The 13722-nt window shown below is 51.6% G+C and overlaps 2 protein-coding genes across 3 annotated transcripts in view; both read right to left on the bottom strand.

The window, feature by feature from the left end:
• Positions 1–692, bottom strand: part of DGCR2 (DiGeorge syndrome critical region gene 2) — a 45827-nt gene extending 45135 nt beyond the window's left edge. For both annotated transcript variants that reach the window (XM_030958686.1, XM_030958685.1), the window contains exon 1: positions 424–692. In XM_030958686.1, the coding sequence (XP_030814546.1) occupies positions 424–502 (79 nt within the window). In that variant the 5' untranslated portion in view covers positions 503–692. The remainder of the gene's footprint in view (positions 1–423) is intronic.
• A 4085-nt stretch (positions 693–4777) lies between these two features.
• ESS2 (ess-2 splicing factor homolog) lies at positions 4778–12439 on the bottom strand. The gene is made up of 10 exons (XM_030958783.1): positions 12245–12439; positions 11793–11961; positions 11013–11108; positions 10551–10717; positions 9692–9809; positions 9137–9270; positions 8891–8993; positions 7799–7908; positions 6778–6893; positions 4778–6236 (listed from the first exon to the last, which is right to left on the bottom strand). The coding sequence occupies exons 1-10, from the start codon at positions 12389–12391 to the stop codon at positions 5951–5953; spliced, it is 1446 nt and encodes a 481-aa protein (XP_030814643.1). The 5' UTR covers positions 12392–12439; the 3' UTR covers positions 4778–5950.
• Between the last annotated feature and the right edge of the window lie 1283 nt (positions 12440–13722).

Below are 13722 nucleotides of genomic sequence, written 5' to 3' on the forward strand. Positions count from 1 at the left end.
AGGTTTTTTTTCTCTCTTCCTGGCAGGATTAAATGGCACTTCGAAAGCAAGCATTTTGTCCGGCCGTGCAGGCATCCAAGGCCCACAACATAGGAACAGGTAAGCAACAAGCACCTGAAAACTTCGTCACCACGTTTTCTGCGCTCATTACCCGCAGGATTATGTAGATTTCTAGCCAAGCTTTCACACTTTGACACCAAGGTTTTACCCCGACTCCCAGGGTAAATCCAGGCTCTCTCAGACCCCGGCAGCCGGCACAGGGGACCGATGCTCGGCCGCGTCCCGGTTCTGTTCAAAGGCACAAAGCAGCGGCACAGCCCAAACCTGGCCCCGGCCGCCCCGGCCCCCGACCCGGGCTGACCCCGCGGGCTCTCCCTGCCGTGCGCCCGGGCCCGGCACCCCCGGCCCCGCCGCCGCCCCTACCTGGCCGCAGCGGCTCGGTGATGCTCAGCACCAGGAGCAAGAGGAGGAGGAAGGTGCCGCTGTCCGCCTTGGGCACCATTTATCCTCCGTTCATCCTCCCCCGGCACAGCGCCACAAACCCGCGGGGAGGGACGCGCGGAGCGGCGGGAGGAGGGGCCGCCGCCGGGCCCGCGGGGGGCCCCGGTCCGCACCGAGCTTTTCCCCTGCCCTCCCTCCGCCGTTCGCCGCCGCCCCGGGCGGAGCCGGCGGCCCTGGCTGCGGCGGGAGCGGCGCGGGTCGGGCGGCCGCGCTGGGGCGGCTCGCAGGGCTCCGCCGGCGCACAAGATGGCGGCCGCGCCTCCCCGCCGCCGTGCCCGCGCCGCCACGCCCCCTCCCGCCGCGCGCCGCCCGCCCAATCGGCGCTCAGGGGGCGGGGCCGAGCGCGCGGATCAGCGCACGCCCCCCATTTACGGCGGTGGGCGGGGCCGGGCGGGGCCGCCGGCAGGGGGCGGTGGCGGGGCGGCCCCCGGAGTGCGCCCCGAGCCCCCGGTGCCCCGGGATGGCGCTGATCGGCACCACAGTCCCGCAGCACCGCCTCTGTCAGCCCCTCCGTCCTCACCACAATGGAAACCCCATTACCCACAGGATGGTCTTGCTCAGTTTGCTCTACCTCCCCAGGGCAGCCTCTATCAGTCCCCCCTTCCCCGCAGAACAGCATTTCCCTGTCCTTTCCTGCTCACATCCATCACTCCCTCACAGACTTTCCAATCCTGCTGGAACAGCCCCAGCCAGGTTCCTCTGCACCCCGGGACAGCCTTTCCAGGTCCCTTCCATCTCTGCTGCCATGGCCTTTTCCCGCCTCTGCAGGGACTTCCCAGTGCCACCACCTTGCCTGGCCCGCAGCAGAGGCACAGAGCTCTGGCCTTTCCCAGCCCCAGCACGCTCCCAGCTTGATCAGCTTTTACTTCTTCATTACCCTGGTCACCCCTGCCCACAGCGGGATGAGACAGCCCCTGTTCTCGTGTCTGCAGAGTGACAAGGACAAGCAGCACCCAGGGCTGGGACATTCCCACAGCCAACCAGGGGTTTCCATAGCTCCTGGAAACATTGCCTTCCCAGTTGCCGGCCCAGACAGAGAGGAAATGCATAAAGAGAATTAATTGTGTGGCCCAGGTTATTGCTAGTGGCCCTGCAAGTGACAGGTGCCTGTAGGAATTTGACCCTGGGTGTTGCCAGCTGGGCAGGGTGGTGGCTGTCCCTGGCTGCAGACAGTGGCCCAGTGCCACAACTCTCCTGGTGCTGGATGGAGGTCAGCCCAGGTGGCATTTGGGATCAAAAAGGCAGTTTTAGCATAACATTCACTTTCCAAATTCATCTGGAATTTCCACTGGCTAGGGCATGTGTTTGGGCAGCAGCAGGACGTAGGCTCAGCCAGGGGCCAGACACAATGGCTGACCCACGGTCAGCAGAGCTGCCACTTTCCTCTGCAGGGAATTCCAGCTTTTTAGTACAACCTATTCAAAGTCAAAACCTAGGAAGGAAAAACCTGCCGTGGAAATGTTTACATATTTTTAATATTTACAATGAGGTGTTTTCTACTCTTTTGCTGCAACTAGTAGTTCTCAAATTAAAAATTGCAATTCCAGTAAGGTCCATTTTGACCCAATTTTACCCACTCCCCTTTTCTCAGTTAATACCAATTACTCATTATACCCAGCAGCAAACTTTTCTCAAGGGTTTTCCAGATGGATGTAGAGCTACTTCTCCTTTCACGGCTCCTGCTCCCCCTCAGTCACTGACTGCCCCATGGGTCAGCTGCCAACCTGCAGGCAGGGAACAGGGATTTCTGTGGGATTTCTCGAGCACTCACTACCTCTGTCCCCCCAGGAGCTGTTGCTGTGCTCAGGTCAGTAGCTCCAGGGAGGTGCCTCTTTCAAACCTGAATGTGCAGTTTAACATGGGAGGGGAAATCGGTGCCTGTCAAGAGCTCCTCAGAGCTGGGGAGCAGCAAGCATGAGCCTGGAGCAGTGAGCCCTGGGGCTCAGGAGCACTGTGTGCCCAGGAACGGGCCTGGGGACCCGCTGGAGTAGCAGGGCACTGCCTGAAGATTCAGGCCAAAACCCACTTTCCCAGCTCTCATGTGCTGCCAAATACTGCCATGATCCAAGAGCCTGTGGGGACCTGAAGTATGACAACATCCTCCAGCACAAAGTGTGAGCATCAAACTGCCCAGCTTTGCCCCTCCCATGGGATGCTGTGGGCACAAACTGTTCTGAGCCTGGTTTGTACAGCACAGCCCCACAGGCCTGATCAGGGTATCCTTATCCACCCAGGGCCAGGGCATTACACCACACAGGGTGATGCATAAATAAATATCCTATGATGCCTCCACCATGAGAGCAGGGTGCTGATCCCTGGCTTTTGTCCCAAGGCAATGCAGGCCTCGTTTCCCTCGTGCCACGTCCCACAGCACCCCAGCTCTGAAGAGGGGGGGCCCAGAGCACAACCATGTGCCCAGCAGCCCTCAGCACCCCTGAGCAAACAGGCCATGAACCAATGGCCCAACAGCACCAAAGTGAAGGGTGAGAGGTGCCCAGAGCCCCAGATTGTGCCAGGTCAGCTGCTGGGGCAGGGAGAGGTGGGAAGGAGCTCATGGTGAAGGTGGTTGAACCCATCCCTGGCCCTGGCCTGACCCTGAGCTGGGGCTCATAACCAGCTGCTGTAATCCAGCAGCCCTGAGCTGGGATTGAGGCAACACATGCAAATAGGAGGAACTGAGAACTGCTCCATTTCCCTCTCCCCTGAGTGTGAGTGGACCCATTTCCTTTATCTTTGCAGAGAAATAACCCAATCCTCCAAAACAACAAAGTATCTCCAACCACAGCTTCCCTTTTGACCTAAAGAATCAGTTCCCTTACTGGAACCTGCTTTTGGAAGGGTGAGAAGCTGCAGTCCCTGCACCAGGGCAGAGCTGGTTACCCTTGGGCCAGGGAGAGGCTCCTGGCCCTGAAGGTGAAGGGCTCAGAGAACCAGCTTGGGGCTCAGGGATTAGACTTACAAGAACAACAATCTCCTGTGGTCTCCCATTGTCTTTCCTGCCCGGGGCAAGGAGCCAAGGCCCAAACTGCACACAGCAAGCCCCAACAGCCCCGGGACGTGATGGTGTTCATACCACATGGACAAAGGTCTACCAGGACTTCCAAGCATCCAGTAACACACCACAGCCAGCCTGGCCACCCAGGAGAGGCCTGGGGCCACCACTGCTCACTGCCAGCTACTTGTGCAGCTCAGGAGAGCTCCACATGCTCTTATGGCGGAGAGAGCAAGTGTGCTTCGGCCTTGCACATAGGAAAATGCAGATACATTGCAACAGCAAAAGAAAAATAATGTGCTGAAAATGGGAGAAAAAGAAATCACCAGTCATCAAGAACCAAGATGTTCTTTCACACTGGATTTGGCCCTGTAAGGCACTTGATCTGCCACTGCTACAGCAGCAAAAATATCTGGCAATGAAGAATTTAGTGATTTGCTAATTACAGCTAACAGGGGCTGAACTGCAGCAGGAAGCAGAAAACAGACATTACAGCAGGCATTACAGGAACAGCTAATCTGAAGAGCACTATAGCCCTTTCAACAGATCCACTTTTACAGCATGTAACTGAAAATAAGTTCCATTTCCAACAAACATATGAAGGCACATCAGTGGCAGAATCAAGACTGTGATTTTAGTGTGGCTGTCTAGGTTAATTCACTTGAGGGCAAACACAAAACCAGCACCATCCACAGAATACTTAATGCAGTCTGCTTTTAAGCATGAATTGCACAATGTGGAACTAACCACGCTCAGATATCACATCTCCCTATCATTCCAGCTACTCCTTGCTATGAGCACAGCCAGTTGGAAATGCTGTGGCAGAGAGATGCCACATCCCACTCCTGATCCATGTGTCAGGAGTCCCATCTGCAGTCCCTCGAATGCTGCTCAGCCTTTCTGTGCATCCCACACTCAGAGGAGCTTCTGCACCCACAAATGGGCAGGAATCTCAAATCCCAGGTCTGCTCAGTGACCCAAACTGCAGGCCAGGGTCTGACCTCCTGCCTGTCTACCTAAAGAGAGGTCCTATGCCTCATGGAGACAAGCATTTCACTATGAAATAAATAATTAGTATTTGAAATTAACTAAGAACTTGGTTCATATTTAGTCAGTTCAGTCCTTAAAGAACAATTCTGAAAGCATGAAAACTTTAGTAAACACACTCCTTTTCCATTAATTCATGAGTACCTGAGAATAACTTTTTTGCTTAAAGAAAAAACAGAGCCTTCAAGTATTTCTGGACCAAAAAGGTAAAAATTACTAATTTTTGAGTCCTAGCAATGCCATGTTGATACATTTATTTTTACAAGGTGCACTATAAAAACTGAGTCCCTCAGAAGGGTTTTTCACAGTCTGGGACACGACTTTTGGAAGCAGCAGAGGAAACCACACAAAAGGAAGCTCTCCACCAAGACAAACACAGCACCCAATGCCCCAGACCTCAGAGAATGCTGCAGACACTCCTCAAGTTGCTGGGCAAGACTTTCCATGGATGTTCCCTCAGCAAAACATCCCCTGACTACAGCAAATGCCAACACTGCCAAGTGTCACATAGGCTGTCTTATACTCAGGTGTGGTGCAAGAAATGAAAACATCTGGCTACACCTGCTTCCTCCTAAAGGGTGCACAGTGCTTCTCCAGGCTGGATCACACCACACAAGGGCTCATCCCACACACAAACATCAGCTCGTGTGCAGCAACCACAGCACTGAGTGCAGGCTATGTATGGTTAAAATTGCTTTTCCTTTTTTTTGGCCAATTATAAAAACTAAAGCCAAAAGCTCCTAAGAATGGGAGGAGAACACCAAACAAAAGCCCCAGTGAGGCTATCAGAAGTATCATTTCTGTCCTTCAGAATGGCACTGTCATCCTGGTGGGTGACACAGGACTGTCTCTGGCCCCTGCATTGTGATGATCAGCTCTCTGGAGTCACACACAGAGCAGCTACAAAACAAATCTGATCTCTTCCCTCTGCCAGCTGCAGAACAGTACAAGCCCAAAACCTGCAGAAGTGAAGTCTGAGCAAAAGCAGGAAGGCAAATCCCATACTGCAAAGTGTAAGCAGTGGAGGAGGAAATGGGGTCCTCTTAAGGAATGCTGGTTTCAACAAGATCACAAAGTTAGTCAAACTTGTGAACTGCATCAGTTTAAATTCAAGTTAAAGAGAACCCCTCTAAAATTCTGTGTCATGCCTCAGTACACACATGGTTGTGTCCCCTCTTCTGCAAACTCAAGTTTGACAAACTGGAGCCAAGTCCAGTTCAGCCTTTAAGAAAGGCTGACCCCACTTAAGAAACAGACATAGCTGTAGAGAAATTAATTTAAATGCACGGCTCTCTTAAAAACAGAAATATATCTTTAAGAAATGATGTCCATTTTCCCACTTTCCAGTATCCAGTCCACAGTTCACTGAGCACAGCCAGATCACTATCACCTTGGTGGTGACTGGAATGTTCAGAAGAAATCAGATGCCTTTCTTCTTTTGGGAAGCTGCAGCAAATTGTCCGTGATGGATGTGGTATCCTGAGATACTGGTGTCTGAGACACTGTCCTAGACTGTGGGGTGCTCTGGGGGGTTTGAGGCCCACTGGCTGGGGTCTTGTAACCAGGAGTTCCTGTGTGGGCTGGGGAGGGGGTGTAGCTGGCTCGCAGGGCTTTGTCCGTGTATTTACTTGCAGTCCTGTTTACAAGTCTTTGCAAAGCTGGTGACATTGCTGGGCTTAGTCCTTTTGGGGTAAGGCTGAAACAGAAGAAACAGTTTTAAGAGATTTTACAGTAAAAAAATCTGCCTTTAATCAGGAGAAGCAATATTGCCTCCCTACATGAGTTCGCCCACAGAGCAGACCCACTGCCTGCAGCTAAATGCAGCCTGTCTCTCTAGAGAAACAAGTGACAGAAAAACCTCAAACATCCCTCCCAAACCTGAGTGGCACTGCCTGACTTTTCCTTTGAGCCCATTCTATCCTTCCTGCGACCCCCCCCAAGCAACTCTTATCGTGTCTCCTCTTTGCAATGAGGCAAGGCACTGATCCAGAGGCATCACTGGGTGGCTGTAGGGCAGAGCAGTAATGCTGACAAAGAGTGTCAGGGACAGCCACCAGCCACTTTCCCTCAGGAATTAAGTTTTTTAATTTCTAAATTTTTAATTTCTAAAAACTTTCAGCCCAAATGTACCTCTTCCTATCCTTCCTTACCATCATTCCTCCCTTTCTACATGTGCTGATTTACATCTCATCAGATAATAGCCACCCCCAGTTCTGCTGTCCAAACAGAAGTCTCACCTGGCCAGGTTTTCTGTCACTTTTCGAAGCGCCTCCTGCTTCTTTGCTCGGTTTTTAGCTGCCACTTCATTGGCCATCTTGAGTCCTAACCTCTCACGGCGTCCGGGCTCCAGGATCTATAAATGCATCACATACAGCTCACTTGCCAAGGCACTCAGGAGTGCTGAAAAAATGAGTCAAAGCACCTTCAAAGCTGGATTTCAATGTACAGGGATCTAAGGCAGGGAGAAGTGGGGTCAGCCCACACCTCTTTGCTGCTGCATAAAAGCCAGAGAGGACACAGAGACCTTCAACCTGCCTTAGCAAGTAACAAAAATTGCAAAACCAGTCCAGTCAAGGAAGCAGCCATTACCTCTGGCATTTCCTCCTGCTGTTTCTTCTACACAAACAATGTCACCTGTGTCTTGCCTGGCCTGTAGCCAGCCAGCTCTCAGCCATACACAGACATTGTTAAACAGCAGGAGAACCAGTCAAGGCCTCTGGAGTCTGACAAAACAGAGGCACATACAGCAAATTACACCTTTCTTAAACTAAGAGTCTCAGACATCTCACATTCAAAGACACCAGCAGGAGACAAGTAGCATGCAGGGTTAGGTGCCATTAGCAAAGCCAGAGTGTCTTTTCTACTCTCAACTGATACATCTGCCTCAGGCTGCAACAGCCAGAAGATAAAGACAGAGGGAAATGCGAAATTTCCACCTATTCACACATTAAAACCAGAAAAATTGAGCATGTCTTCAGCTTCCTCTGAAAGCTCCTCTGCCTTGGCCCACCACCAAATGCAGAACCTCATTCTCCTGCCAGCAGTGTGTGTTCCACCTCAGGTAGCTCCACCAAGAAGACTTCATGTGGATCCATGCTCACCTCCACCCTCCAAGCACAAACTAGATTATTAGCTTCAAGGACTGGGAACACCACCCAGAGATGTGTCACACTCCATGTTAATCTATTACTTACTCATTTGCCTTTCCCTTCTTAGCTCTTCCCCCCCAGAAAAGAATGTCATGCTGACATGAAATACCTTGAAAGCTGGGCCAGGTGTTCTGTCCACGTAAGGTCTTTCTGACCCTTCCAGACGTAAAGGGGTGCTTTCAATTTCACCCCATGTCATAAAAGGTGACTCATTCACACCTAAAAACAAATTCAACAAGTTATGCCCATGCAAGACATTTCACTATTCATCCATCACAAAAAAAAAGGGGGAAAAAAGAAGAAGAGAGAGAGAGAGAGAAGCAAAACAAATTAGGAAATGCACAAATTCATCAACAAAGGAGCCCCTCTACTGCAGAGGAAATCACAGCCAATGTCAATAGGAACATGTGGTTCCCATTAAAGGGATTGCCTGTAGCTGTGTCACCCTCTCAGTTACAACAACCAAGCACCACCCTTTCCATGCCTTCATTTTTCCATTTGCTAAGCTTTTGATTAGTGACACTTTCATTTTTCCCTCTACAGTACTAGTCCTCCCCTCTGCTGCTGTATGAAAACTCCGTGAACACAGGAAACTCTTTAAAATTAAGAAAACAGGCAGAGGATTTAGGGACATGTAATAGCCAAATGTACCCTCCAATCATCTCAGGGGCAGCCTGCTCCAAACAGTGACTGCACCTTGTCTAACAGGTGTAGAATGGACTCTCAGAGCCCATTTAAGTCTCTGGCTGGAAAATCCCCCTGTCCAGGGTTTGGAGAAGGCATTCACGATGGAGAAGGGAGGTGCTCCAAACGCCACCTACAGGTTTCCCAGAGGGAAAGCCCCAATTTGTTCAGGCGTTGGCATAACCACAGAAAGCACAGAGAAACAGCATGGCTGGTGCAGAACAGCTACAAATTCAGATGCCACGTTTCAACTTGGAGAAAAATAACCAGATTGTTCTAACTGAAAGTACCCCACAGCTAGATGATTCCTGAGCAATGGCACAGCAACTTCAGAGTCTCTTGGTGCAGTGTGATTTCTCCTACCAGTGTATTGTATTTAAGCCCTGCATGCAGCTGGTATACACAGTACAAGGTTCTACTCCTTATCTAACCCTGTAATGACACTCTAGTGTTGAACAGAGCATCAAATTGCAGTGATAGTCCTGTTAAAGCAGAAGAAATAAGAAAACCCTCTTACCTGGGGCAGGAGAGGGGGTAGCCACAAACCCATACCCATTCACTTTTGGAGAATCTTGGGGTATCAGTTCTTTCCCATCAGGTCCCACTTTGCCCTGTTTGTACTGAAATAAAAAAAGACAATTTGTTCTTGTTCATGTGGAAAAAGGTGAGAGTCAGCTGCATCGAGCACACACACACAGTTCTGGAGGATGAACCACACCACAGAGCAAAACCTAACTAGAAGTCAGAAGTAAAATTATCCAACCTGAGCATTGAGGGCTGCAGCTTGTTGGAGCTGTGATTTGCTCACAGCTTGGCTAAAAGGGTCCTTCACAAAACGTGTGTTTCGATGCACAACTTCCCTGGGCTTCTTAAAAACTTCACTCTCATCAGGTACACCTAGAAAAGCAAAATGCTTTTTAAAAAAGAGCTCTTCACTGGTTCACAGAAATTATCAATTGTACATTTACAGCCAAAAAAAAAAAAGTACATTTACAAAAATATGTATTTTTCTATAGCAACAAAAAGACTAACAAGTCCAAGGAGGACTCTTTGAGCAGAAGCAAACAAAGAATGAAGATGACAACAAATGCTCCTAAAGAAGACAGGCCAGGAAAGAACTTTGGCTGCTGAAAGCAAGTACTTCTGTAAAACAGATGAGCTTTTCAATGGCAAATAGAACATGATCAAACTTTAGAATCAGAGGCCAAGAAAAAAAGAAAAAAACAACTTTACAGAAGAAAAAGCACAGCATAACCTGTAAGAGCTGCTCAGTCACACACAGAAATGCTGTCAGCCCTGTCTGGAGCCAATGCCTCACCTGTGGGATAATACATGAGGGTGTTCCGAGCTGTGTACTCCCAGGTATCCAGCCCAGCTTTCACGTTCTCCAGAGCTTGCTGCTCAGCTGAAGGAAGTGCCAGGTTTTCATTTTGTCGCTGAAAGGGCAATGGAAAAAAAAAATAGAAGGTGAAAAAAAAAAGTCAAAAAAGTCTGAAGTAGCTTCCTGCAATCTTTTATTCAGGCAGACACAACTTGGAGAGCTCAGTCACAAGCTCAGCCACCTGCCCTAGAACACTTTGCATAAGGTATGTAACAGACTGTGAGGGATAGTTGGGATAACAAAAATAACACTCCCTCAAGAAACAGGAGCAAACACCCACACGTCAGTGCCAAACTTCATGAAAGGGCACTGCACCCCACACCCATCAATGTGCCAGCTGCTCAGACTGACAAGGCAGGCCCAGAGCAGCACCAGGACCTCCCCTGCAGGGGGCTGAGGAAGGCAGCACAGCCAGCCATGCTCATGCAGTTCTGTGCTTCAGCAGCTGAGTGGGTTACCACTGATAACTGAAACTGAAATAAGACAGACAAACTGCAAATAATGAGAGGCTGATGGACAAACAGCAGGAACTGTGCTCAGCTGCTCTCCCTGGTGTTGCTGCTTACAGAAGAGGCTGCCAAGGACAGCAATACACTCTGTGCAGTACTTTGCAGTCTCAAAACTTTCAGAAGAGACAAAGCCTCAGCAACTAAGTCAGCACTGCTCTTGTGTGACAGAAAAAAAGGACTGCACAAGGAAGCAAAGAGCAGTCACAGGACACAGGGAACTGAGCTTTAGCAGAGTGAAATGGTGTTTCCCTGCTGTGTCCCTCTGGCAGAGCAGAGCCATTCCCTACCCGGGTGTACTCCTCCTCTGCACTGTACAGCCAGGCGTGCTTGACCTTCTCCTTCTCCTTGGCCACCTCCATGATCTGCTCAAAGGACGCGTTGTCCTCGCTCGTGTGCTTGGCCAGGAACGTGTCCAGGCTGGGAAGAGCATCTTTATCATCCTTCTCTGCTTCTCCTACCAAGAGAAGGGAAGAAGCCTGAGGAAGGTTAATGCCTCCCTCTCTAGGGCAGCACTGTGTGTGCTCTTAACCTTCCTCCACAGACACACCAATAACTACCATCAAGCTTGGCCAAGACATAGATCCACACAGTGGTGCAGTAATAAATCAGGTTTGGAACACATATAACCAACTTTCAATAAACCCTTTTATGGTATTTATAGCAATTTATTTTAAAGGTGAAATGTACAAGTGGCCAGTTGCTGGTAGGCAATTTATTTTTGGAAGAACTCAGCTAGATAATTCTCCTACCTTCCTCTGCAGTCTTGATGCCAGCTTTAGATTTATTTCCCACTGGAAGGCCACCTGGATGCACTTCTGGGGTTTCAAATGTGGCTGGGGTAACATCTGCCACCAAAAAAAAAATCACCTGGTTACTGGAGCACACAACAGGACTTGCTGTAAGGATGATGTACCAAACAAGTCACAGAAGTCATATCAAGAGAATAAAAATTAAATTAGAAACTTAAGAAAAGAACTCCACAGTGCTCTATTCAATTCTGTCTCAACCTCCAAACAAGATTTTGGCCTCACCTATGACATTTTTCTGCTGCTGGGAGAAACCCCCAGGAGAGCCACAGCCCAGTATTTCTGCTGTGGGAACCTCTGATAACCACGAGCTTCCCACACCTTCTGTCCCTGATACCCAAAAATCTCAAATGTCTGTAGATGCAACAAGAACCCCTAAAACTACAAACTAAAATAAGCATTCAAGACATAGCTCAGGATTTCTCATAGTAGAGAGCACATAACATTCCCAAGGGAGCAGGAACTTGGCAAAAGATGCCTATAAGGAATGTTTATTAAAAGGCTATTTTTTCCAAAACCCTTCCCTCAAGGAGTGATTAGACACCATCAAAGAGAAATTCAGCATGAGCCACCAGACACTGGCTGCTGCCAAACTGGTACACTTAGCTCTCATGTAACATCAACCTTGAATCTATAAGGTAAGCATTGCCTGCACAAACTTAGATAAAGAAGAGCAGCAATATCAGATACAATCTCCTCATGCCCCACAGAGCCAGTTCTTACAGGGTGCAGGTGTGTCCCTCGACGATTTGTTCAAGGAAGAGCCAAACTTGATAGCAATTTGTCTCATTTTCTCCAAGTCTCCATTTTCCTCAGCCTCCAGATAGTCCTTCTGTGCTCGCAGCTTCTCCACATCGGGAAAAAAGTCCCGCTGGATGATCTTCTCTAAGCTCTGCAAAGACAGAGACAACTGCAGTGCCCCGCTGGGACACCTGGAGCGCCGGCCCAGCTCGGGGCCAGCGGTGCAAAGCCCGGGCAGGCCGGGCCGGTGGCAGAGCGCTGCCCGCTGCCGCCGCAGGACGGCCGGGAGCCCGAGGGGCGGCCCCGGCGCTACTTCAGCGGGTTGTAGCGGGCAGCGGCCGCCCCTTCCCCGCGGAGCGCAGCCGAGCCCCGCCGCGCTGGAAGCGCTCGGCCCAGGCACCGGCGGGCGGAGGCTCCCGGGCCCGCCGCCTTACCTCGATATAGGCCTCCTCATCCAGGATCTTCTTCGGGTGCCTCGCGGCCGGCGACACCACCTCCTTCCCCGTCACGGCGACGGGGCCCGCGGCAGGAGCCGGCACCAGAGCGGCGGGAGAGGCCGGGGGCACCGGTATCGCCTCCATGGCGTCCGAAGCGCTCCGCTCCTCCGCCTCCTCGTTCTCCGCCGCCGCGAACGCGACGGGCAGTGACGTCACATTCCCGCGCCGCGGGAGCGGAATGCGCGCCCCGCCCCGGGAGGAGCGCGCGCCCCCTGCCGGTCCGGAGGAGCCGGGCGGTCCCGGGCTGAGACAGCGGCGGAGCCGGGGGGGGGAACCGGAATGGGAGCCGGGATGGTAACCGGGATGGGAACCGGGGTGGGAACCGGGGTGGGAACCGGGGTGGGAACCGGGATACACACGGGATGGGAGCCAGGATACAGACAGGATGGGAGCCGGGACAGGACACGGGATGGGCGCCGGGCGGACCCTCCCCCCGCAACGCCCCCAGCTCCTCAGAAACGCCCGGGCTGCGGGGAGCGGACCCCGGCTGGCTGCCCGGGCACTTTTATTGCTGTCGCTGCTTTCCAGCTCGTGGCTTCTCCTCGGCCGCGCCGGGAACACGGACACGGCTCCTTGTGCCCGGGACTGGCTGGCAGAGGGCTGAAGGCGAACGCTGCCCGTGCCAGCCCTCTCAGCGCAGCACGTTCATCACCTCTCCCCAGGGCTATGGGGAGAAACCCGCGTTCCTTTGTTCTGAAACAAATCGCTTGCCCAGCGAGTTCAACCCCAAAAGCAACTCTAGATGCCGCTGCAAACAGGAAACGTTCATTTGCAGAATATTTTGCAAATCTACATCAATAAAACAAGCACAAATACTCCATGCACAGAGCAAAGACAAGAAGGGGAGTTTCTCTTAAAGCACACAGATTTAACACCGGTAGAGCTCTGTCCCCTGCAGGTCCTGCCCGCTCAGTCATTTGCCGTGTGAACTCGGTTTGGAAGAGGCATGTGGCAGTGCCATGTCTGCTTTTACCTGTCCTCCTCCTGTGTGAACCACAGAGGTTCCTTTTGCTGCATTAGCCCCCTCGGTCACCCCCTGAGCCTGTCAGCCACGGGCAGGGGGTGCTTGCTGCTCCCTGTGGGCACTAACAGCCCTCCTTGGGGGGCTGCTCGGCCTGCAGGGTCAGTGCCGAGGCAGTCGCCCTCTTCTGATGCCGCCACTTCGCCCGACGATTTTTAAACCAAACCTGGAAAGTGCAAAACAGGAAAAGGGCTCTTGCATGTCAGGTGTTACTGGGAGGGGGACAGGCAGTGGCCCTCCTGGGCTGTAAGGACTGTAAGGATGGAAAGGCTGATACAAAATGTAATCAGTGCTCAGGTACATGTGAGGGGCACAAGGGAGCTGGGACAAGTTCAGAAGTCACGCAGATCACTTAGGTAAGGAACACACCCTTGGGTGCAGGGGATGGGCAGCA

The sequence above is a fragment of the Camarhynchus parvulus genome, chromosome 15 (assembly GCF_901933205.1).
Source record: "Camarhynchus parvulus chromosome 15, STF_HiC, whole genome shotgun sequence".
In the NCBI taxonomy this organism is placed as follows: Eukaryota; Metazoa; Chordata; class Aves; order Passeriformes; family Thraupidae; genus Camarhynchus; species Camarhynchus parvulus.

Excerpts from the sequence above, each read along its gene's own strand:
- ESS2 (XM_030958783.1), bottom strand. The coding sequence starts at position 12,391 with ATGGAGGCGATACCGGTGCCCCCGGCCTCTCCCGCCGCTCTGGTGCCG. Across the intron at positions 11,962-12,244 it reads ATGAGGAGGCCTATATCGAG|AGCTTAGAGAAGATCATCCA; the intron begins GTAAGGCGGCGG and ends CTGTCTTTGCAG. Across the intron at positions 9,271-9,691 it reads CCTCATGTATTATCCCACAG|GTGTACCTGATGAGAGTGAA; the intron begins GTGAGGCATTGG and ends TTGCTTTTCTAG.